This window comes from Micromys minutus, assembly GCF_963924665.1.
Source record: "Micromys minutus genome assembly, chromosome: 23".
NCBI lineage: Eukaryota > Metazoa > Chordata > Mammalia > Rodentia > Muridae > Micromys > Micromys minutus.
This window is the reverse complement of record NC_137958.1, coordinates 963,657-988,710: the sequence shown is the minus strand read 5'-3', so window position 1 is coordinate 988,710 and position 25,054 is coordinate 963,657. Positions and strand designations below refer to the sequence as shown.

Genomic DNA, 25,054 nt, shown 5'->3' with positions numbered 1-25,054 from the left:
CTTAGAATGTTAAAAATTGGATTGGACAGTTGTTTCAGAAGCTGGTAGAAATGTGCCCACAGTGAATGTGGAAGCAACACTGTATCCCTGGGAGCTAGGCTCTGTCAGATCTCAGCACCCCTGCATAGCAACACTGTATCCCTGGGAGCTAGGCTCTGTCAGATCTCAGCGCCCCTGCACAGCAACACTGTATCCCTGGGAGCTAGGCTCTATGGCAGATCTCAGCGCCCCTGCATACCTTGTAAATACTGGTAGTTGGTTTTGTTGCAGATGGCTCCAGGATGTATTGCATTTCTTGTCTCATTTTATTTCCATGATTATCTAGAGAAGAATGTTCTACCAGAGGCCGAAGAGCTGTCCTTCGAGGTGTCTTACTCGGAAGTGGTGACAGAGGCCCCAGACAGAAATCAATGGAAGAAGTCAGACGTTAAGAAAGAAGACTATGTCTTAACTGTGAGTAAACCCTCTGTGGTTAGTCTAGTAACTTCCTGAGATGGCTTCTGTCCCGACATGAGTGTTGTTTTTCTTTTCTGCACGTGTAAGGGAACTGGGAAGGCCGGGCACCAGCGCTGTGTGTCTTCTGAGATGTGCCTAGATGCATTGTTTTCTGTGAACATTCCACACATAGTCCTGGTTCCAGAGCAGTGGCATGTGCAGGTCTCAGAAGAAGGCAGCTGCGCTGTGGGAGTGGTACAGTAGGAAAAAGTGCTTGCCAGGAAAGCATGACCCAGAGTCTGAATTCCAGTACCCACTCGAAGATGCACGGGTAGAGCTCTTCTGTAATCTCAGAGCTCCTTGCTGAGATGAGAGGCAGGGTTCAGAGGAGTTCAGGGCGGGGTTCAGGTTCCCACAGTTCACATTTGCAGCAGCCAACACTGAGGAGACCCCCTGCCAAGTAGGGTGAGGCAGGGACTGACTATGGCACCTCCGTGCCCGCTATGGCGAGCCTGCCCAGGCTGACACACCTATGTGTACATACACACAAACACACTAAGATGGAAAACGGGGAGAAGAAAGAGGACACTGCTGCCACAGCTGTGATCATGCCATGGCCACAACCTTGACAGCTATGGCAACCTTCAGGGTGCTGTTTTGCCTCTAATTAGCATAGCCTTGTTCTTCAGGTCTTAAACAAGTGTTCACTGTCTTTCGGCCGAGGGCACTCTCCATAGGCATTTTTCCAGTAGGTTTTGTTGTATGAATCTAGACTGTCCTGGTTTCATTTGATTAAAAACATAAACACCTTCACTGTGTCTTTTAGAAATTTATTGTTCAGAAAACAAGATTTGGGTTGACTGAGACGGGGGACCTGTCTGCCGAAGATATGAAGAAGATCCGCCATCTCTCTCTGATTGAGCTGACGGCCTTCTTTGATGCTTTCGGGATACAACTGAAGAGAAACAAAACAGAGAGAGTCAGAGGCCGAGGTAACTAAGAGGCCAGGCTGACAGCCTCAGCACCACCCTGGGGCACAAGGACAGATCCTGACTCTTGCACTTTCTTCTTCCCTTGGCTCTTTTCACTGTAGACAACGGGATTTTCGGAGTGCCGCTTACGGTCCTCCTGGACAACGACCGGAAGAAGGACCCTGCAGTCAAAGTTCCCCTTGTGTTACAAAAAGTGAGTCGTGTGCAAAAGACCAGGGAGACAGTGAGCTCAGTGCTGCTTTCTTTGAGAGTTAAAGACGGCAGAGCCCTCTTGAGGTCTGACCATTGCTTATCACAGAAGGCCATGTTTCAGAGGCATGAATCTCGACCGGCAAGCTTCGGAAACCTTCCCACCCCAGGAGATTTTGCTGCATGCTGTAGAAGCTTGTTCTATTGTTTCACCATAAGATGTCAGGGGTGGACACAAGCATTCCGTCTTCCAGTCCTTTTGTCAAATGCTGAATGTGTAAATGCATGCGTTTACATGGATTTGCATGGGTTTGCATGGATTTGCATGTGTTTACATGAATTTGCATGGGTTTACAGAGGCTTTTGTTGTTGTCGTTGTTGTTTTTAAATCATGAAACAGTCTCACTTTGTTGACCTGGCTATCCTGGAACTCACATAGATCCTCCTGCCTCTGGCTAATAAGTGCTAGTTTTGCTTAGCTGTTTACATGTATTTTTGATTATTCTCTTTAAACACATGATTGTTAATAGTCTTATTTGCTGAACATACAAGTGCTTTGTGAGATATATCAAAAGCTATAGTTTCAAATGGGTGTGTACAGTCATTTTATGGAATTCTAAACCTCAAGTCAAGTTAATAAAATAAAAAATCACACACACACACACACACACACACACACATCTATATTAAATAAAATGCATTGATCTAGAAAACATATTGGACATTTAGATATCAGGATGTATTAATTTTCCAAATCTAATGTCAAATTTTAATTATGTGTAATTGATAAAATACAATTACTTAACCCAGAAAGTAAAATTATTGTTGTTATTATTACTCACTTATTCACTTTATATCCTAATTGCTGCCCCCACCACAGTCACCCCCACCCACAGTTTTTCCCCATCTCCCATCTCCCCTCCCCAAGGAATTTAATGATATTTCAACTGCTGTACTTACACACATGATTGCTAAATAACTGTTTTTTTAACCATGTGCCTGTGTCTTTGTGTGTGCTGCACACATATGTGTGAGCCCCTGAGGGATGAGAAGGTGTCCTCTGCTCGAGCAGTACCTGCTCTTAGCCACTGAGCCGTCTCTCTCACCCACAGCCGATGGACTTTTAAGTTGGTCATTGTTAAATATTGGTTGCAATTGGACCATTCTTACTAAGTCAGCACTTACTCAACAGTGATGCCCGGTGGCACACTTAATACCCCTGGTGGCTTTTATCACAAACCTTGCTGGGTTTTAAATGTTGTAAACAATACATAAATCCCTGGCTAGGGAAACAGACTTGCTTTGCCCACACTAAGAGTTCTGCATTCTCTGTCTTCTCTTGTAAGGGGCTCTTGGGGTCTCAGCCTGAGCTGCTTCCTCAAGGATTGTCATCCATTGGCTAGTGAAGGAGCAGGGAGTGTGCGGTGACAGCCAGAAGATGCTGGCATCTTCTCTGTGCTCAGGGACTTTCTGTGGGGAGTCTCCCAGGGGAAGAACTGTACCAATGATGCCACATCCTGTGTAACCAGCATGTGGAGGCCCAAGGGGCAGTTTTTTATCTACTTGCAAACAAGGCACCTGGGGCAGAAGAGGATGATCTAACTTCAGAGGCACACAGCGCATGCCCAGTGTGGAGTCGGTGTGAGTGAGTGCGCCGCCTGCTGTCCCTGTCACTGTGCTGCCCTTCCTTCTCGGAAATTAAAGCACAAATGACACACTTTGTCCTAAATGTCAATGATAGATTTTGGAGAAACCAACCTTTAAACGCCCACAGCAACTCAGCACAAGTTTCTGTGACATAGGTGCACAACCCAGCTCAGAACTTAGCAGAAGCATTGATCATGTGGCACTCATAAATGCCAAGTGAACTGTAGACTTTTATCACATTCTCAACTCAGCAACCAGCAGCCATTCTGACCGCTGCGGTCATCTGCCTCACGTAAGGTGATCCGAGACACCGGCTGCTTTTACCTCTCACAACCCAGGCACCGCAGTTTGCATCTAAGAGAGCAGTAATGCTTACAGGCCTAAGTCCTTAGCTAGTCTAGAATTCTGTAAGTTCTTAGTCAGACCCTTTGCAACCAATGATGAGACGAGATTGCATGCACGTGGGTTAGTGTGGCTGTAGACACAAATGTCTTAGCATTTGATCCTAGTGCTTGGTCTGCATAAGAGAAATGATAATCATATTTGAAAGAGTCACGTTGGAAGAATATCACAGTAGATAAGAGAACATACCCAACAGAGTCCATGGCTAGGAGTTACTGTTAGGATGTTACTCAGCCACTTCCCAGATCTAAATGGAGAATTCACTCACTGGCAAACCGGAGGCAGTGTTGACCTTTTTGAGTAATCATTAGTAATTCAGAAATCATTCATATATCAGGTTCATCGGCACAGTTAGCAGTCTACCGACTATGTAGAATTATTTATTATTCTCATTAGAATGTTTGTCACCCTACAGAGACACTTAATTTTTGTAATTTATTGTTGATTTCTAGTTTTTTCAGAAAGTTGAGGAATCAGGTCTGGAATCCGAAGGAATCTTTCGACTCTCGGGATGTACTGCGAAAGTCAAGGTACTCAGTGTTCTCTCTCTTCCTAGATAAAGATGTGAGCTAGTCTTAGTAGGTGTTTGATCGCTCATAACCGGTGAAGCATTTGTAAAATAAAGTATTTGGTTGGGGGCTTGCTTACAGTTTCAGAGGATGAGTCCGTTGTCATCATGATCATGGCAAGAGCGTGGGAACATGGTAGCACTCAGGTTGCAACAGCAGTCGCTAAGAGCATCATTGATGCCAGAAGGCAGAGAGAAAAAAAAAAAATGGGCCTAGCATGGGCTTTGAAAACTCAAAGTCTACCCCCAGTGACACACTTTCTCTACCAAGACCACACCTCCTCCATGAGACCACACCTCCTCCATGAGACCACACCTCCTTCATGAGACCACACCTCCTCCATGAGACCACACCTCTTCCATGAGACCACACCTCCTCCATGAGACCACACCTCCTCCATGAGACCACACCTACTTCATGAGGCCACACCTCCTCCATGAGACCACACCTACTTCATGAGACCACACCTACTCCATGAGGCCACACCTACTTCATGAGACCACACCTCCTCCATGAGACCACACCTCCTCCATGAGACCACACCTCCTCCATGAGACCACACCTCCTCCATGAGACCACACCTCCTCCATGAGACCACACCTCCTCCATGAGACCACACCTCCTTCATGAGACCACACCTCCTCCATGAGACCACACCTACTTCATGAGGCCACACCTCCTCCATGAGACCACACCTACTTCATGAGACCACACCTACTTCATGAGGCCACACCTCCTCCATGAGACCACACCTCCTTCATGAGACCACACCTACTTCATGAGGCCACACCTCCTTCGTAAGACCATACCTCCTAACCCTTCTCTAATTGTGCCACTTTCTGATGACTAAGTGTTCAAATATATGCGCCTATGGGAGACATTCTTACTGAAGCCACAACAACCCAGTTCCAGTGAGCATCAGAAGTCTAGTCTTTGTGGCTACAATTGTTCCTTTGATAGATAGAATCACTTGGCTTGCCGTAATGCTCTTCGGTACTTTGGGTTATGTTTCTTCCATGTTGAGATTCTTAGAACCTAGAATAGTTGCCATCAAAACTGTTGCTTGTCTTCAGTCTGGAGTTTGAAACTCCTGGATCTGTTTGGGGGATCAACTGTTTTGGCTTCCCAAGCTGCTTTGGCCTTTGGGAGTCTTTGAGCCCATAGCTCATTGGCTTTTCCTTCCATTGCTAATTGCACTCAGCTGACACACATTTTTAGGTTCTTTCTTTGGTCAGATTCTGTCTAAGAATCTGTAGCAGTGCTCGTCACCACTGGAAAACTCACTCAGCTGCTCTGAAACCCAGTTCCATTTATGGTAATGTCAGCATAAAACCCCAGTGCAGCAATGGGAATCCCTTCACTCTGCCTTCTTACCCATAGAGGCAAGCTCGACAGAGCAGTGAAGAGTCCTTGAAGAGAAAATCTTTTTAGTAAAGTTCTGGTAAAATATCTCTTTGTGCTTCCTTTTGGGCACATACAATGAGGAGTCCCCTTGGTCACCCCAGTGTGTGGACACCCAGTGGTGGGCCTTGAAAAGAATGTGCACGTGGTGGTGAAGAAATTATTGTGACAATCAAAGGCACAGGTTTAGGGAGACACCCCTTCATTAATTCACTTAAGCACACTCTTGGAGGAGGCTGATCCTATGAGAATGGTCAAGGTAGAAATATAGAAATATGATAGCATATTTTTTGAGTGGAAAGAAATCAGGTGCAAACTTGGCACTTCCTCCCAACGGGAGGGCCCTACATTGGACCAAATGGGGCAGGCCTGGACCGTTTACCTGCTCAGCCACAGGCAGGCTCAGATGCTGGGGCCCAACCAACTACCAAATAGCCACCTGAACCTCTTGTAAAAACATGTGGCATGTTCTCATTTGAAGGGATGTCTGAAGCTGGACAGGTTGAAAGTTATGACTCCATTCAGCAAGGAGCCGGTTAAATACTAACAGTTTCATTTGGAAGGCAGATAACAGTCCCGTGGCTCCTGCAGTGAGTTTGTTTTCATCTCTCAGGTTCTGTTTTTATGCATGCCTCTGGGGAAAGCAGAAACAATGACGCTAAAATGTGGGCTTCTTTGGTTATCTGAAGTTATCAGCTGAGTCAGAGGCTCCAAAGAGAGCCAAAGAGTCGCGCTTCCTCACCAAAATCAGACTCTATGCCTCTAGGCCCCTTTCTCTGCACATGCACCGTGAAAAGTTTCTTATGTGCCCCCAAGTTTGACATTAGAGTGGAAGTTACTTTTCCTCATCTACCCTTTGTGTGAAAACTGCTAGCCAAAAGCTTGTTCACAGACACAGACAGTCCCAAACTGAATTTAGGGCAAAGTCTTTTTCCCTTATTGGGTTTGATGTTGTGTCAGCCAGATTATTCTGCCACTTGGTAGTCCACAAATCTAATCCAGATGTTTTCCTAGTTGTGGCTTCAGGAAAGCAAGCATGGCAGAAATCCAGGCCAGGGAGCAGAAACTAGGCAAAGGCTGCGTCAGAGATGGTGGTAGTGATGCCTCGCCTGGGCCGTCAGGTCTCCTTTATTAAAACTTTCAGTACCTGTGCTCGTTAAGTCTTCTGCCTCACTTTCCTCATCCTTAACTACATTTCCTACAGTACATGCTTGAGAAAAGGCAGTTTTTAAAAAACCATTGTAATTATTCTTGATGTGAGCCAAGTAGATGACAACAGCCATTTGGGGGATGCTGATATGCCTTGGCTTTGCATTCTAGATGATTAGTGGGCCTGATAGGGACTCGGGCCTGAGGGGAAGCTGCTCACCTAGAGCCAAAGGAGGGCATTGCTACAAAGCCAGCTCCCAAATTTGAGGCCCACAGATCATTTGGAATCAATTTAATGCTTTGGAATGCTCAGTGATTTTCTTTTCAAGACATCGCAGAAATTTGAGCCAAACTCTGGGAACATGTTTTATGGAAGAAGGCAGACTGTTTGAATGTAAGCTCTCCTTTCTTCTGCTGCCCGTTGTTCTGAGGTTGGCTGTAGATGCTATGTAGTTGTTACCGTGTGTGTTGGTTTCTGTCCCGGAGCTGGTAGTTTCAGGCTAGGTCTTTGCATTTTTTGTGAAGATACTTTAGAAATTGACGTAGGCTTGTTTGTGCTCCAAGTAGACTTAAGGATATGGCTTTGGCTCTGCCTCTGTTCTCCTTAATGGTAAACAAAAAATTTCTATTGATGGAATGCTGCTTGGTTATTTGGTTGGTTGGTTGGTTGGTTGGTTGGTTGGTTGGTTGGTTGTCTGGTTGGTTGGTTGGTTGGTTGGTTCATTGGTTGGTTGGTGGGTTAGTTGGTTGATGGATGGGTGGTTCGTTATTTGATGGGTAGGTTGATTTGCTGGCTGGTTGGTTTTGTGGAGATAGAGTCTCACCATTTGAACCCAGGCTGACTGCACAATCATCAGTATCTGCCTTGGCACCTAACTCAGTAAACTTGACACAGATCTCAGTGTCACAGCCTCTGGGAGCCATAGAATTGCTTGTGTTTAGCATGTTAGTGAGCTAACCTTGATGGAAGATGAACAAAATGGCTTTTCCTGTACAAGGCTAAAGGTAGGCTTCTCTCAAGAATGAAGGAAAGGCTGTAAAAGGCAGAGGAACAGTTTCATCTAAGTATCTCTTTAGAGCAGGGAGTATCAGTCAGAGAGGTGACTCCAGCTGCCTGTTGTCTGAGGCAAACCCTCAAGTCCAAAGGCATGGTGGAGAATGAGTCTGACCATAGTAAAGAAGCTTAGAGAACGGTTGCCACTGATAAACAGGTGGACCAATAATGCAGGCTTTTCAAGTAGGAACTTAATGTGAGTAGAACTTACAGAGAGAGACCTGGTGCTTTAACACTAGCTGTTCGCATAGTGCATCAGAGCAAAGGACTAGGCAGGCATTCCAACATGTGGAAGATGTGTGTGTGTGTGTGTGTGTGTGTGTGTGTGTGTGTGTGTGTGTGTGTGCAGAGAGCCACTGTACCTGTTCCAGGAAAATTGTTATTCTGCCTGCACACTGCAGTGAAGTCAGAGTTACTTCACTGGGGCATTTCTCACTCCATGTGTGAGGAGCAGAGGCACGTGCTGACTAAGGAACAGACAGGGGGGTGACAGGGAGTTTATGATGAAAGGAAAGCAGCAGTTTTGTCAAAACTGGGCAAAGAGTTTATCATGCGGGGGCTCTGCTGTCCCACCAAAACCACAGAAGGGAAGCTTCAGACTCAGTAAAGAGGGTTTATATTTGTGCAGAACCAGCCAATTGTTTGAAGATTCTTACTGTTTTCAGAATATCTCTGTAAATGCTCTAAACATTAATTTGCAAATAGGGATTCCAACTCAATCATGTGGAAAGGTTAGGGTTAACAGGTGTTAACAGTTGTCAAGTTGCAAAAAAGAATAGTTTGTGTAGTAACTGTGGGAAAGAGGCCCTGATGTTCAGCCTCCCTGAGTACCAACCAACTTCTTTGCTTTGCAGCAGTACCGTGAAGAACTGGATGCCAGGTTCAACGCGGATAAGTTCAAGTGGGACAAGATGTGTCACAGAGAAGCGTCGGTCATGTTGAAAGCGTTCTTCAGAGAACTGCCCACCTCTCTCTTCCCCGTTGAATATATACCCGCCTTCATCTCTCTGATGGAAAGTAGGTGAAGAAGTTAAATATGGTTACAGTACTTGGACATACGGTGTGGTCACACAGTGCTGACTCCTGGTTTCTGTGGGACCTTGGGCTGAAATACCATTTATGATAGTCCTGGCTTTGCATATCTAAACCAGATTGTTCATAACTTTTTAATTTTCTGAGGAGGAAAGCTTTTGATTTTTCAGAATACTGTAGTTTTTTCCAGTTGATGCTTGTAAATGTTTTAATTTGCCTGTTGGCAGGTGCTGTCCCTCCATTCACTATCCGTACTTTCTTTCACTGTTCACACACATTTCGGGCTGCTTTAAAACCTTGTCCACTATCTCATGATCTGGGTCTTCTTCGAGAACGGGTAAACACTCTTCTTACTTTGGATGTGCAGTTTGTTGAGATTCTGTTCTGGATGATGTGTTGTTGGCTGTGGTATTTTAAGTCATTTGTTTGACAAGACCAAAGTGGCACCAATCATTGGTACAGTGACTCAGCATTTAACTTGTGCCTGTGTGTGTGTGTATGTAAGTGTATGTGTGTGTATTTAAGTGTGAGCTATATGAGCATGTGAGTGCATGAGTATGAATGTGTATGTGTATGTGACTGTATATTTGTGAGTGTATGTGAGTGTGTATGTGTGTCTATGTGTGAGTGTATATTTGTGAGTGTGTGTGACTGTGTGTATATGTAAGTGTGAATGTGTATATGTGTGAATGAATGAGTCTGTGTTGTGTGTATTTGTGAGTATATGTGAATATGAGTGTGTGTAAGTATGTGTAAGTATGTGTTATTAGTGTGTGACTGTGCATGTCAGTTTGTGTATGTGTGTGAGTGTATATTTTTGAGTACATGTGACTGTATATATGTGAGTGTGTATGTATGTGTGAGTTTGTGTGTGTTGAAACTACATGGAATTCAGAGAGCACAGACAATTTACCACCTGTGTGCAGTTACTGCCTCCTTCCAGTCTTGGCCTCCAACTTGCTGGTTCAGTTAAAGGACTAGATAGTTTGTCGTCACGAGGAAGAAAGCTCCAAGCTAGGATGCATTAAATAAATCAGCCTGAAACTGTTAATGAGACAGTGTGAGGCCAAGCGCCATCAGTAAAATGAAAATAGGCCATTTGTCAGATCGGCCTTTTAATTGAGATGAGAATATCATAATTCTCTGAAATGGAAAAAGCTGCCACACCTGCCCGCCTGCACACCTGCACACCTGCATGCCTGCACACCTGCACACCTGCACGCCTACACACCTGCATGCCTGCACACCTGCCCGCCTGCACACCTGCATGCCTACACACCTGCATGCCTGCACACCTGCACGCCTGCATGCCTACACACCTGCATGCCTGCACACCTGCCTGCCTGCACACCTGCACACCTGAATGCCTGCATGCCTGCACGCCTACACACCTGCATGCCTGCACACCTGCACACCTGCATGCCTGCACACCTGCATGCCTGCATGCCTGCACACCTGCACACCTGCATGCCTGCACACCTGCCCGCCTGCACACCTGCACACCTGAATGCCTGCATGCCTGCACTTACACCTGCATCTCTTGTCTTTTACTCCCAGATGTTCTGGGATTGATGACATCTGATGACAAGGCTCTTGGCCTCCAGTTCATGTAGCAAGAGAAGTCTCATCTGAGTGTGGTACTGAGCGTGGTACTGCACGTGTTCTTCCCAGGCCTTGATGTTCATGCACGCTCACATCAATGTGTATTAGCCTTCACTATACTAACTAGAACTATGGCGAGTTGTTTTTAAAAACTTTGACATGGCTTCCTAAAGTCCAAGAGGGTAATGCTGAGACAGAACTATGAATGTACCTCCCCTGTCCCACACAGGGGTGTACCAATTATCACCAGCCCTAGCCCCCAACTCTGTCGCTTGTGGTGCGGGTGCACACTGGTACACTTGAGGTTTGTTTTCCAATGCTGCTCTGTGCTTTTCCCAACAACCTCTGGTCTCCAGCCAGACTGTGAAGGGATTGTAAAGGTGGCCGTCAGCTTGAAAAGTCCCCAGGACTCCAGTCCCCATGCTTCTGCAGACACTCCTCACCAACAGACTGTTTGGAAGAGGAGACAGCAAGAAAAGCACATTGCATTTTCAGCATGGTACATTGTCCTGTGTGTATGGGCACCCTGCCTGCGAAGCCGACCTCTGGCGCCATCTTGTGTCATAAGGGAATAACTGTCTCAACAGTCAGCAAAATTAGCTACTTCCCCAGACATCTATGTGAGACAGGGAAAAAGTAACACTGGTCATATAAGCAGTGTGCCCACACGTACAGTGGTGACCCTTTCTAGGTATTGACTTGAACATTGTGTGCATATTAACTTATGTAAGCCTCATGCCAGCCCTGTAAGCTATGGAAGAGTTTATAGCTGGCAAATATGTGCAAAATGGGTAAATGCTTAGTACTAAGTACAGGGCCGGATTCGAACCTGGCTCTAACACATATGTCCTTAGTAGCCATCGGCTGCTGTGTCCTTGAGCTAAATGTTTACTTGCTTTCAAATTGATCTCTGTCACCTATTTGTAGAGAAAGGTAAGGTCCTCGGACACAGCCTGCAAAGGAAACTGTTCTATAATTCTATAATTATTTAAAGGATCTTTTTGGCTACCTGCATTTAAACATGCATCATGAGATTGAAAGGGAGATGACAGATTGGGGCTCTTGTCCAAATGAACAAATTAACATCGTTCAGCTCAAAAGCTGGGTCCTTCCCACTTGGCTGTCAGGGCCGCCTGCGTAACCAGATGTTCCATGATTGCTGTCAGAACTCATCACTGTGGCTTCAAGCGTGTGATTATTTCTGTCTTCTTGTTAGGAGAGCCTGACATCAAAGTGCAGTTTCAAGCCTTGCATCTCATGGTCATGGCCCTGCCTGACGCTAACAGGGACACAGCCCAGGTAAGTGGGGCTCGTCTGGGGGCCATGTTTATGATGCCACCCCCACACCTCACATGCTCCCTATGAGGTTACCATGAGGAAGACACAAAGGGTGGGGACTCTAGAACTCTTTCTGTGCAGCTGAGGGGTGTGGTGCATCTAAACAGGATTAAGTGTGGGAACAGAAAGATGAAGATAAGAGACTTATCAGACCAGGATCTGGAGTAACTGAGAGCAGTTAATACTTCATATGAATGTAGTTCTGTCTGGAACTCAGTTCAGCCTGCTTGGGGAATATCTCTAATGATCCTTTAAGGAGGGCATCTGAGACAAGTGGACTGTGTGGGATTCCTAAAGTATCCCCATTTTAGAACATATCCAGACAGTATGATTTAATAGTTCTAGGTCGTAGGAGTTTACATATCATCAGTTAGGGTCCAGGATGGAAAGCGAAGCCCAGAGAAGCGGCTTCTCTGCTGCCCAGTGACAGTGTCTGGTGCATGCTAATCCATGGTCCCTTTTCCCTGCCTTCCCTAACTTTCACACTCATTTCTTTGTTGTATTCTATAAAATGTGGGGTTCCTTCTTGCGATTTTGTTGGCAAGTATGCTCTTAGAAAGCTGGTATTCACTGAGCAGGCACTTGGACCCTCTGGGAGGACACTGAAGTAAGATGGGGAAATAGCCACTCAGGAGAATGCAGAAAATGGAGATGTCAGGTTGCTCTCTATTTATGCATGCTTTTTTCTTGGGGTGGTGTAGGGGAAGGGGGTTTCTAATATGGAAACACTTGGGTAAGTTTAAAACATTGAACATGCCAGTAGCCCTAGCCCTGGGAGTCTGAGGCAAGAGGATTGTTGAGTGGCCAGCATGGGCTTGCATAATGAGGCCTGATTATCAAGCCTCCTTCCCCAGCGTAAAACAGCATTATCTTATTTGCTCAGTACAAGAGTAGGGCCAGCAATCAAATGTCAGTTTTGAGTATCATTCAATAGTTTTCCAAAAGTTATAAATCTTAATTTGTTCCTGGTGTTGCCCAAACAATGTTACTTTATCACAAAACTCCATCTGATTTCAGATGTCTCAGTCAAGATGGTTATCCTTCCCTGTAAGCCAGAAGAGAAAAATTGACAAGTGCACTACTAGTGTGACATCTCAGAGGAATCCGTGGGATGCATACTTACACACACAGCACAGCCTTTGTCTTTCCGTTTGAATATGTCGGAGCTCAGCTGCTGGCTGCAAGGAAGGCAGAAACACAGCTAGAGAGTGTGCTTCCTTATTGCAGAACCTGGTGCCCCTGCTTAATGACTGAGGCTAAATACGTGCTCCATCCCATTCATCCCCAGCCCATAGTTACAATAGTATCTGCCTCGTAGAGTTTACACAGACAGTGAGTAAAGAAAATGATATCAATTACTGAGAATAATGTCTGAATCACAGACTCGAAAGTAAGTATAAGCTATTAAAATGGCACGTTAAACATGTCTTAATCAAACAGACTCTGGTAGGGCTGAGGAGATGGGTCTGTCACTAAAACACTCCTGAGGAAATCCCCTCAGATTTCCTGCAGAAGTGGCAGCGAGTCTGTAATCACACTGCTGTGGAGGAAGGGACAGGACTGTTCCTGAGCCTTGTGGGCACACGGTTGAGCTGACTTAGCAAGCTTCAGCTTCAGTGAGGCACCCAGTGTTAAACAGTTCGCCTGCCACAGTTCACACCCCATATCCCAGAGAGGAGAGTACAGACTCCCAGGAGTCTATATACACATGTGCACATGCATGTATAAACATACACACAGTGTTAGAATTCAGACTTGAGAAAGTGAAGAGCTTCCCTCTGGGATCCTTGGCCTCTTGGTAAAGGGTTCTCGTAAGGGTGTGCACCTTGGAAGTTTAGCACAGAATTACCAAGTTTCTTTTCCTTTTCTTCTAATGCTTACAAGAGCTGCACATAAACATTTGCAGCTCCAGGTGAATATTTTATAGTTGAAAAGCAGGCAAAAGAACCAGACATCATGGTACATGCATGTAATGTCAGCACTTACGGAGCTGAGGCAGGGGGATCACAAGTTGGAGGCCAGCGTGAACAACAAAACAAGCACATGAGCAACTTCAGAAAGATTACCATCTTCATGTCTGAAGTCTTGTTTTGAAACGTTTACCTGCCTTTGCCTTTGCACTTGGGCTGAGGGAAGAGAGGCTCCTGTTGCTTAAATGTTTTTTGTTTTTGTTTTGTTTTTTTTTTTTCCTCTCAAGGAAACAGTAAATTGCTATTAGCTGCAGGGCTTTCAGTTGAGGGCATTTTACTTAGAGAATTATTTTCCTTCATGACAAAATTCCATTAATTTTGTTTGGGCTACAGTGTTTTTCTCTCCCTGGTTGATGTTTAATTCCAATATTTGTCAAGCTCATTTAGGATTAAAAAGAAAGTCTATTATCTGTAGACTCTGTGGTAATAAACCCGTAAGAAGGGAATTATTTCTTGAAGCAGACAGCTGAATTAACTGCTCATGTTTCTTCTTCTAAGCAATTTTCTCATCCTTGCCTTCGGAAACTTTCCTAGCAATGTAGTGAAGAGCTGTAGGGTAAGTGGTCACCATCAGGGAAGCCCTTCAGTGTTCTCCTGTCTCCTGTTAGGCTCTGATGACATTCTTCAACAAAGTGATTGCCAATGAGTCCAAGAACCGCATGAGCCTGTGGAACATTTCCACAGTGATGGCGCCCAACCTGTTCTTCAGCAGAAGCAAGCATTCTGACTATGAGGAGCTGCTGGTGGCCAACACTGCAGCCCACATCATCCGCCTGATGCTGACATACCAGAAAATTCTGTGGAAGGTGAGTGACACTTCGTTTGCTGTTCAGTGTCCTTGTGAAGGACAGCAGCTGCAAGGAGACGTGAAAGCTCGGGAGCAAGTAAATCTTGGAGACATAAAGAGGTGGGAATGTGAGAAAAATAATTCACAGTTGCTTTAGCATCTATGTACAATCAGCCTCCCATCAACGGGTTCCTCAGCTCTGGATTTAACCAAGTGTAGGCCCAAAGAGCCTCCCATAATTGTATCTAGGTACCAAACTTTTTTGTCTCCAGTTCCTAAAAAGCACAATAAAACAGTGTCTTACACCAAATTTGCATCATATCAGACATTGTAAATCACCAAAAGTTGATTTTAAGTATAGAGAAAGATCCAGGTAGTTATATGCAAATGCTATACCATGGTCGAGCATCCAAGAATTTGAGAATCCATAGGGTTCCTAGAACCAGCTCCTCTTGGAGCCCAGGGAACAGCAGAACACTGTTGAAACATGATCAAAGCATATTTTCTCTTCTAAACTGAAACCCTCCTCATTTTCCAATCTCAAGGACAAATGTCATGGCTCCCAGTTCCAGGACAATGATGGCTGAAGTGTTGTTTCCATATGCAGAGGCTGAACCTACTGGGTGCTTCTACTGAACCTACTGGGTGCTTCCACTGATGGGTTTCTTTTTTCTCCAGGTCCCATCTTTCTTGATCACCCAAGTAAGAAGGATGAACGAAGCCACCATGCTATTGAAGAAGCAGCTTCCGAGTGTAAAGAAGCTGCTCAGGAGGAAGACCATGGAGCGAGAGGTGGGCGCATCAGTGGGGCAAAGGGCAGCTCCACAGCAGGGCCATGGCAGGCTGCCACCACAGCTTTCAGTGCTCAGCGGAGGGTGACGCTAATATGCCACACAGATATTGTGAACAGAGCACTGGGGTCTTTCTGTGCCGAGTTCCAAGCTTTGGGGTCAGAGTCCTTGAAGTGTCAGCCTCATGAAGACTGGTATTCTGTGAGTGACTACTAGAACGCCCTTCTAGAGGTTAACAGGCAGGCAGGTTGTCAGGCTTGAATGTAAAATGTCCCCCAAGGTCCCAAAGAACTCTTGGTCCTTGGCTGGTGGCTGTTTGGGAATGTTGTGGAAATTTTAGGAGGTAGATCCTCCTAGAAGAAGTAGGTCACTGGGGGTTGGGGTGGGGAAGTTCCTGGAGGGCTTATTCCTGCTCTGCCTCCTGAGTCTATGCAGTGTGAGCTGCCAGGTCCCTGCCCTGCCCTGCCATGCCCTGCCCTGCCCTGCCCTCCCCCGCCCCACCCTCCCCTGCCCTCCCCTGCCCCGCCCTGCCCCGCCCCGCCCCGTGCATGCATACCTGTGGAGCCATAAGCCAAAATGAGTACCTTCTACCTTCAGCTGGTTTAGTCAGGCCGTTCTCCTGCAGCAGCAAGAACATGCCTATGAGAGTGTATCAGATAAGTAGGAAAAGAAATGTCTTTACTGGTGGAAAAATGAAATAGATAATTTGCAATTTAAAAAAAAAATTAAACTCATAGCATTCCCGGAGATTTTGTATTCAGCACACTTATTTATGTGGAGGTAGACATGGAAATAATTTTCAAAATAATTATCTGGCTTTAATTAAATGTGGGGGTGGCAGTGCATTTCAGGCATTGATCTTATTCATCTATGAGAGTGCAGAAACTTGCAGTTTAGGGGATAAGGGATCTAAGTGCCGTGAGTATTCAGGAGTCCCCAAGAGCATGAGGCCAGCTTGGGGACAGTGAGCCAGGGCCACTGATACCACAGTGATACAGATACAGGTACCAATGTGGATTTGTGCATAACAATGAAGGAAACGGGTTCTTAGCCCCATCCTGACAGGAACAAGCATGTCAGACTGGAGGGAGGAGTGCAGTGTGTGCAGCAGGGCGGTCAGAGGCTAGTACTTACTCACTGATGAGCTCACAATCACAGCTCCTGCCTGTGTTCCACTTACTGATTACATGAGAAATGATGCCTTCCTGAAGAAAACCAACCTATTTTTTCCCTCTGCTGGGATCAAACTCAGGGCTTTGCATTACTAGGCAGCTGGGCAGTAGCTCCAGGAGCAAGCTAAATCCTCACCAGAACCAGCAGGTTGGTTAATTTGATGGATTGTTCAGCCCAAGTCCAACATCTGGACTTTTTTAGAGACAGTTCCTTTAGAAACTATTGAAACCACTGTGTTCAGTACTTAGGATGGGTCTGGCTGGTCTTTTTTGGTTAGGTAGTAACTTTTATTAAAGAATAGACATTCTGAACGGTATAGTATCACCAGTGTGGCCACTTTAGAAATTACATCTGTAGGGCTGGGGCCAGAGCTCAGTGGTAGAGAGCTTGCCTCTTAGAGGGACAAGTTTAATCTCCAGAACCAACCAACACACACACACACACACACACATACACACACACACACACACACACACAACTGCACACACACATGCAAACACACACAAATGCACATACACATGCACACATGCATACACATGCACATACAAACACACACACACACATGATAAAACAACAAAACCTCCGCTTTAGCTTGCCTTCATGCTGTTCTGCTCAACTCTGCATGTGTGTATAGCCCTCTGAGTCCTAAGGAATATGTGTGTTCCAGCCTTTTCAGTGATGTAGTGGTCCCCTAGCTCTTACCCATAGCAGTAGGTAACCGTGCACACACTAAAAACATCCATAGCATTGTGCCCAAAGCTCTGACAAGTTCCAGGACAGATAACATGCAGGCAGGTCATTTGAGCATTCAGATAGACCGCAAGTCGTTGGATGCTTGAAGAATGAGCTGCATCCTGTTCCCTGTGGACCTACATCCAGGATGCTGTGGGCATGTAGGAAACACTGGCTCTTGTCCTGCGTCAGTAGCTTAAGAAGCAGTAGTGGCATCCAGCGTAATGCCCGCCCCTCTGCTTCCTCTCTGCATTCCTCTGTGAATGGCAGATTGCTGAACCCCGGTGGCGTCCCCTCTGTTTCTCTCAGGATTTGAGCTTCAGAGAATAAACTAGTATGTATGTTATTATTTTCACACTTTCACGATGGACATCTCAAGTCAAATTTATAAATGAGGGTTGTGGGGTCCAAGTGCATAAGTACTGTATCATTTAGTAAATGCCCAGACATTTTCCACAAGGATATGGAATTCTCCAGGTCAGTATAAAAGATGGAATGTGTTTTCTTTAGGTTTCAAACCCCAAGACCTCAAAGGTACCACAAAAATCACCTTCCTCAAGAAGAATGGTAAGATTTTTTTTTTCTGGCTAGTGGGGTGTGGGGGGAAGGAGGGAGGGAGAGAAATGTGTGTGTGAAAGAGAATGTGAGTGTGCATGTTTCTGAGTGTGCATGTGTGAATATGTAAGTAGATGTCTGTGTCAGTGTGTGTTTGTGTGAGGGTGAATGTGAGGGCATGTTTGAGAGTGTGTATGTGTAAGTGTATTTATGTGTGTATTTGTGTGAGGGTGTGTGAGGGTAATTATTAATTACTAATTTACTATAATGCTTTTTAGTATTTGAGTCTATTTCCAAATAAAGTAACATTTCTGGGGGTTAAAACCAATATATTATTTCAAGACACTAGCTAACATAGTGTTCTAGGGCATACATTGTAGCAACTCATAGACATGTATCTACATGTGTGTGTTTGTGTGTATCTTAAAGTAGGGTTTTTATGATATTGTTCAATAAAGATAATTGATAAATATTATTTAATATATATACAAATAAAGATACTGATAAGTTTCATTAGATTTATATATACATATGTATTCAACAAAGGCATTTTATATATATATATATATCATTATGCATATGTGTGTATATATTTTAAATTAAGGCTTTGAGGATATTGTTCAATACAGGTACTGACACTATCCTTAGACACTTGTCAGAATCCACATTTTTTTCTCTGTGATCCCGAGGCATTTGAGTGATGCACACTGGGAGTAGAGTCTCAGGCCGGATGTAGTGAAGGCGTGGTCCATGCTCTAGTCTGGCTGAGTGCCGGTCGTGTGTGCGGGTGCTTCTCGTTCTGAAAGTCCCTGATTTCCACCTCCCGAGTGCAGACACTCACCTCACATTCTCCTGAGTTTGATCAAGTTTCGCTCGTTTCCTCCACGACAGTCTGATGTGCCGGAAGGTGTCATAAGGGTCCACGCTCCGCTTCTGTCCAAAGTGTCCATGGCTATTCAGCTCCACAGTCAGACCAAAGCCAAAGATATCCTGGCGAAATTTCAGTATGAGAACAGGTAAGTGCACCAGTCCTTAGGCCACGCCCACACTCCTGCAGCTGTCCCCTTGCAAGGTTATGATAAACTACACAGGTTAAGATTTGAGGATGGTCAGAAAATAGGATTATCACCAAGAGACCAGGTCTAAAGGAGATGATACCAGGGGATTCTTTGTTAAGATTAATTTGGATCTTTCCTTTATGCGTATGTGTGTCTGCCGTTTGTGAAGGTACCCACAGAGGCCCAATTAGATCTCTTGGAGCTGGAGTTACAGGCAATTGTGAGCCACCTAATGCAAGTTCTGGGAATTGAACTCAGTTTACTGGAAGGCAGGAGCCTTCTTAATGGCTGAGTGGCCTCTGCAGCCCCATGATTCTTTCCTCAAAAACGGGATTTGATCAATGCATTTCATCTTGCATTAGAACAAGAAATATGGCAGTTGCTTTCATCAATATCTAAATCAATTTCCAGAAGTATCATGTAGACTCCCTGGACACCATTACGGTTCCTTTTCAAACTCGTAAGCCCTCAGTGAAGCGTCTGAACAGTGCCCAGAACTCTCAGCATGTCTCCCCGGAAGTGTCCCTATAGAGCGTTAGTCGGCTTTATAGGAATGCACACTCACATAGTTTACAGATGACAAGAGGCACCTGCTTAAATTTACTACTGGGAACGTGGGTATGAGATCTACACAAATCTCAGTACAAGGATGTTGGATCCAGTAAATTTCTAAGTTATTTTTAAAAAATTACAAATCCACAATTAGACCTTTGGTGGGAAAAACGAAAAAAAAAAAAAAAAAAAAAAAAACCTGGTTAATGAGATGACTTAGTGGGTTAAAGAGGTTTGCGGCCAAACTCGATGACCTGAGTTCAATACCCACACATAGTATAAAGAGACCATAAGTTGGTCCCTGACTTCAGTCATGCTCCATGGTACATGCATCCCTTCCCCCACGGAAATGTAGAATTTTACAGAGACTATACTTCTAATAAAGGTAAGCTAGTTTTGATGACAATAGGATGGGCTTGGAGCCTCTGAGGAAACTTCAGGACATCCATAGCCCCAACTTCTCACGAAGAGCTGTGACACCTCGGTTGGAAGGTTGCAGTGGAGTCGATGAAAGGGCGCAACAGATGAAGTAGTTGCCACCACATCTGGTGACCTGAACTCAATCACCAGCACACACGTGTCGGAAGGAAAGAACCAATTCTTTAATGTTCTTGCCCTGCAATACATGTGCTTCCACATGCTTCCACATGCTTTCACATACATGAATACACAGTCAGAGAAGTAAAGGTTAAAAAGTTGTAATATAAAACGCCTCTCCCAAGTGCTGAACGCTCTTCTATTTAACTGTCTCTATGAATTTGCCTATTCTTGGTGCAAATTTCTGACAAAACACCAAAAATACCAAAGCATTCAGTAGAGAAAGAAAAGCTTTTCAGTAAATGATGTAGCGACTGGGCTGTATAGGCCAAGGGAAAAATTACTTTAATCTCAATCTCATTATTTACAAAGTTATTCAAAATGTACTGTGTATTAAAATATGTAGTGAAGAGTGTAAAAACTTTTATAAAATAAACTGAAGCCTTAGCATGTAAGAGGGGCCTGTATCCCTCGTCTCTCGACAGAAGCAGCCGACCAGTGGGGTAATGGGTGGCACAGGGAGCTCCCTGGCACTGCAACAAATCGCTAAGATAGCCAGTTTATAACGAGAAAAGTTTTCTTTCGCTTCCACTGTGAAGGTTTCAGTTTATAATCGATTGATCCTGTTGCTGTTGGGTCTGTGGCGAGGCAGGCCGTCACAATGGAGAGATGACGTACTGAAACAAAACTGCTCACCTCCTGACAGGGAAAGAAGTAGTGTCGGGGCTCACACTCTCCTCTGAGGGCACCCAGAGATCTGCACACCTGCACTATCTGGGCTCACACTCTCCTCTGAGGACATCCAGAGATCTGCACACCTGCACTATCTGGGCTCACACTCTCCTCTGAGGACATCCAGAGATCTGCACACCTGTACTATCTGGGCTCACACTCTCCTCTGAGGGCACCCAGAGATCTGCACACCTGCACTATCTGGGCTCACACTCTCCTCTGAGGGCACCCAGAGATCTGCACACCTGCACTATCTGGGGTCACACTCTCCTCTGAGGACATCCAGAGATCTGTACACTTCCCACATGTGGACCTTTGTAGGATTGTTGTAATAAGTATTTAATCTCAATTGGGGGTTTCACCAACCTTTGATTATTCAGTTCCCAGATTAATACACATACACACACACACACACACACACACACCCTTTATATTTATAAGCCTTAATCAGCACTGGGTAGATATCTAACCTCTAAGCTATTAAAATCTACTTCCCTATTAATAACCCCGAGTTATAACCTGCCATGTTCTATTTAAGCAGCTCTTAACTCCAGTTGTTCTCATGTGATGTTCTCAACCCTGGGAACCTAAACTCCGCCGTCTCTCTTCTGCCCAGCTATAGTCTGTAGGCATCTTTATCAGGTATAACTTGAGGGTGAGGTCACATAGCATCACTTGTGTCTAGTGAGAATCTCCCTCTGCCTGGGGGGCAGCCAGGGCCAGTATTTAGCATTATAATGCAGAGCAACAGACCAAATCAACATGGGATACTCCAGACCCAATCCTAGCAGAAACATGTAGATGGCATTTGACCAAAGGAAATTTAGAGATGAGAAATACATGTGTGGAAAGATGTTCAGAATTAGCCGCTAAGGAAATAAGAATTGAAACCTCAGCGGCAGCCACAGATGCACATTGCATCACACCTGTGAGTTCTAAATGGCTGTAAAGCAGCACCAGATAGTGCAAAGACACAAAGCTGAGTCACTCACTATCTGGGGGCATTATTAGTAAATAGCTCAGTAACACCATAAAGCAGTTCGGTGGTTTGTTATGAGCCTGAATGATGACATGGCCTCGCATCCATTGTCCTGGACATTAAATCCCCAGATTTGAAGACAGCATCTACACAACCCAGAATAGCCTTGCTGAGTGAGGCCAGAAACCCCAGAAATCTTCAGTGCATATGTGACTAAACCATGCTGGATCCAACTCTGCAACAAAAGCAAAAAAGACTTCCCTGGGTCTCCAGAGATTCCTGCAGAGGGGGACAAAAGCTCCCTAGCTGAACTTGGGAAGTAAGAACCTGTAGAAATACAGACTAGGTAATGTGTGTTTACCAGGAATGGAGGCTCAGGTTCAGACAAAGTAAACAGGGATGGTAAGTGAGGTCCGAACAGGGCACCGTGGTGCTGTAGGGTGTTGGAAATGATGTGCTGACTGAGTCACTGCCAACATTACCTCAGGATACTGCTGCCAGGGGAACTGTGAATGATACCTGGGGACCACAAGTATGTTGCCTCAAAATGGTACCCAAATCTACAGTTGCCTCAAAGAAAGATCACTTTGCTAAAAATACAAAGATAGTAATAAAGAAGGAAGGGCAAGCACCTTCGTCTTCCCACAGAGTTGGAGACTGCCCCTGGATCACTATGATTGACACAGGGACATTTTGAATTCTCTTGTCCCTGGGATAGAAAAATTGAATTGGGCAATTGCTTTCTCTTACTACTTTTTGGTATATGGCAGACTTGGAATGAAATCGCCTTTGCGTGTTTGGTAAAGCACAAGTAGGGCTTGACGTAGGGTGAAGAGGGAATCCATCCACTCAGCAAACACAGAAATCAACCCAGCTTCTTTAGAATGGAGTTTCATAGCCAGTGACAGGGCAGTCCTAAACAGGTAGCCACGCCCACATGGTCTCTCTCCTGTAGTGCTGACTCCTGGCTGGGCTTTGTATTCTGTTACCATAAGCTCCCCTCCCCCTCCTAGAGCATCCCACTGATTGGCTGCTGTCAATGCTTTAGACTCATTCTTGTTGCTGTTGTGCTGATATCAGTCGTGATCAAGTTCTATGGAGTGTATTTCACCAAAATACTATGACCTGTCAGAGTCACTGTAGATCCAGAAAGAGCCTAACTGGTGCCTTCTCTATTTTTTGTTTTTGTTTTTGTTTTTAGTCACAGTACATCTGAACGTGTTAAGATGCAGAACCAAAGGTTATATGAAGTTGGAGGAAATATAGGTAAGGATTGTTTAATAATCTCTATGCCCGTATTCTAGGGTATGTTTCTGTTATCGTAGGGTGGGTTGTTGTGGTTGTTCTTCATCTTTACAAGTTTGTTTTGTTTTTTTTTTTTTAAGATAAAAATGAGATCAGCAAATGTAAGAGTAGTTACATGGCTTTTCTTTGATACTCTCAAAATCAAAGTGGGATAAAGATTTGGGGGCCTTTTCAGTGTGACTCTTAAAAGTTAGAAACTGCCTCTTGCTGGACTCACAAAACAGATCACAGCTGAGCTCTGGCAGATCAGAGCTGAACTCTTGCAGGACATGTTCCCTGTTCCAGCTCGAGGCCCAAGGTCTTTCCACAATGACAAGTCATAGGTGATTGTGCCTTTGTCTGTGTTGACTGGTCTCCGTGTCTATCGTATCTGTGGCCAGTGCTGTTCTGCATTCCCAGTGCTGTTCTGTATTCCCCTTGCTGTTCTGCATTCCCAGTGCTGTTCTGCATTCCCAGTGCTGTTCTGCATTCCCAGTGCTGTTCTGCATTCCCCGTGCTGTTCTGCATTCCCAGTGCTGTTCTGCATTCCCCATGCTGTTCTGCATTCCAAGTGCTGTTCTGCATTCCCAGTGCTGTTCTGCATTCCCAGTGCTGTTCTGCATTCCCAGTGCTGTTCTGCATTCCAAGTGCTGTTCTGCATTCCCAGTGCTGTTCTGCATTCCCCGTGCTGTTCTGCATTCCCAGTGCTGTTCTGCATTCCCAGTGCTGTTCTGCATTCCCAGTGCTGTTCTGCATTCCCAGTGCTGTTCTGCATTCCCAGTGCTGTTCTGCATTCCAAGTGCTGTTCTGCATTCCCAGTGCTGTTCTGCATTCCCCGTGCTGTTCTGCATTCCCAGTGCTGTTCTGCATTCCCAGTGCTGTTCTACATTCCAAGTGCTGTTCTGCATTCCCAGTGCTGTTCTGCATTCCCCGTGCTGCTCTGCATTCCCAGTGCTGTTCTGCATTCCCAGTGCTATTCTGCATTCCCAGTGCTATTCTGCATTCCCAGTGCTGTTCTGCATTCCCAGTGCTGTTCTGCATTCCCAGTACTGTTCTGCATTCCCCGTGCTGTTCTGCATTCCCAGTGCTGTTCTGCATTCCCAGTGCTGTTCTGCATTCTCCGTGCTGTTCTGCATTCCCCGTGCTGTTCTGCATTCCAAGTGCTGTTCTGCATTCCCAGTGCTGTTCTGCATTCCCAGTGCTGTTCTGCATTCCCCGTGCTGTTCTGCATTCTCAGTGCTGTTCTGCATTCCCAGTGCTGTTCTGCATTCCCAGTGCTGTTCTGCATTCCCAGTGCTGTTCTGCATTCCCCGTGCTGTTCTGCATTCCCAGTGCTGTTCTGCATTCCCCGTGCTGTTCTGCATTCCCAGTGCTGTTCTGCATTCCCAGTGCTGTTCTGCATTCCCAGTGCTGTTCTGCATTCCAAGTGCTGTTCTGCATTCCCAGTGCTGTTCTGCATTCTCAGTGCTGTTCTGCATTCTCCGTGCTGTTCTGCATTCCCCGTGCTGTTCTGCATTCCCCGTGCTGTTCTGCATTCCCCGTGCTGTTCTGCATTCTCCGTGCTGTTCTGCATTCCCCGTGCTGTTCTGCATTCCTAGTGCTGTTCTGCATTCCCAGTGCTGTTCTGCATTTCCCGTGCTGTTCTGCATTCCCAGTGCTGTTCTGCATTCCCAGTGCTGTTCTGCATCCCCAGTGCTGTTCTGCATTCCCAGTGCTGTTCTGCATTCCCAGTGCTGTTCTGCATTCCCAGTGCTGTTCTGCATTCCCAGTGCTGTTCTGCATTCCCCGTGCTGTTCCGCATTCCCAGTGCTGTTCTGCATTCCCAGTGCTGTTCTGCATTTCCCGTGCTGTTCTGCATTCCCAGTGCTGTTCTGCATTCCCAGTGCTGTTCTGCATTCCCCGTGCTGTTCCGCATTCCCAGTGCTGTTCTGCATTCCCAGTGCTGTTCTGCATTTCCCGTGCTGTTCCGCATTCCCAGTGCTGTTCTGCATTCCCAGTGCTGTTCTGCATTTCCCGTGCTGTTCTGCATTCCCAGTGCTGTTCTGCATTCCCAGTGCTGTTCTGCATTCCCCGTGCTGTTCTGCATTCCCAGTG

At 45.5% G+C, this 25,054-nt stretch overlaps 1 protein-coding gene across 1 annotated transcript in view; it reads left to right on the top strand.

Moving 5' to 3' along the window:
* The window catches only part of ARHGAP28 (Rho GTPase activating protein 28), a 156,800-nt gene that overhangs the window by 127,539 nt on the left and 4,207 nt on the right, over positions 1 to 25,054 (top strand). The window contains exons 7-17 of the mRNA XM_080936341.1: positions 281 to 453; positions 1,262 to 1,427; positions 1,529 to 1,620; positions 4,118 to 4,195; positions 8,693 to 8,855; positions 11,689 to 11,771; positions 14,389 to 14,586; positions 15,246 to 15,359; positions 17,774 to 17,830; positions 18,710 to 18,834; positions 22,878 to 22,942. Of these exons, the coding sequence (XP_080792467.1) occupies positions 281 to 453; positions 1,262 to 1,427; positions 1,529 to 1,620; positions 4,118 to 4,195; positions 8,693 to 8,855; positions 11,689 to 11,771; positions 14,389 to 14,586; positions 15,246 to 15,359; positions 17,774 to 17,830; positions 18,710 to 18,834; positions 22,878 to 22,942 (1,314 nt within the window). The remainder of the gene's footprint in view (positions 1 to 280; positions 454 to 1,261; positions 1,428 to 1,528; positions 1,621 to 4,117; positions 4,196 to 8,692; positions 8,856 to 11,688; positions 11,772 to 14,388; positions 14,587 to 15,245; positions 15,360 to 17,773; positions 17,831 to 18,709; positions 18,835 to 22,877; positions 22,943 to 25,054) is intronic.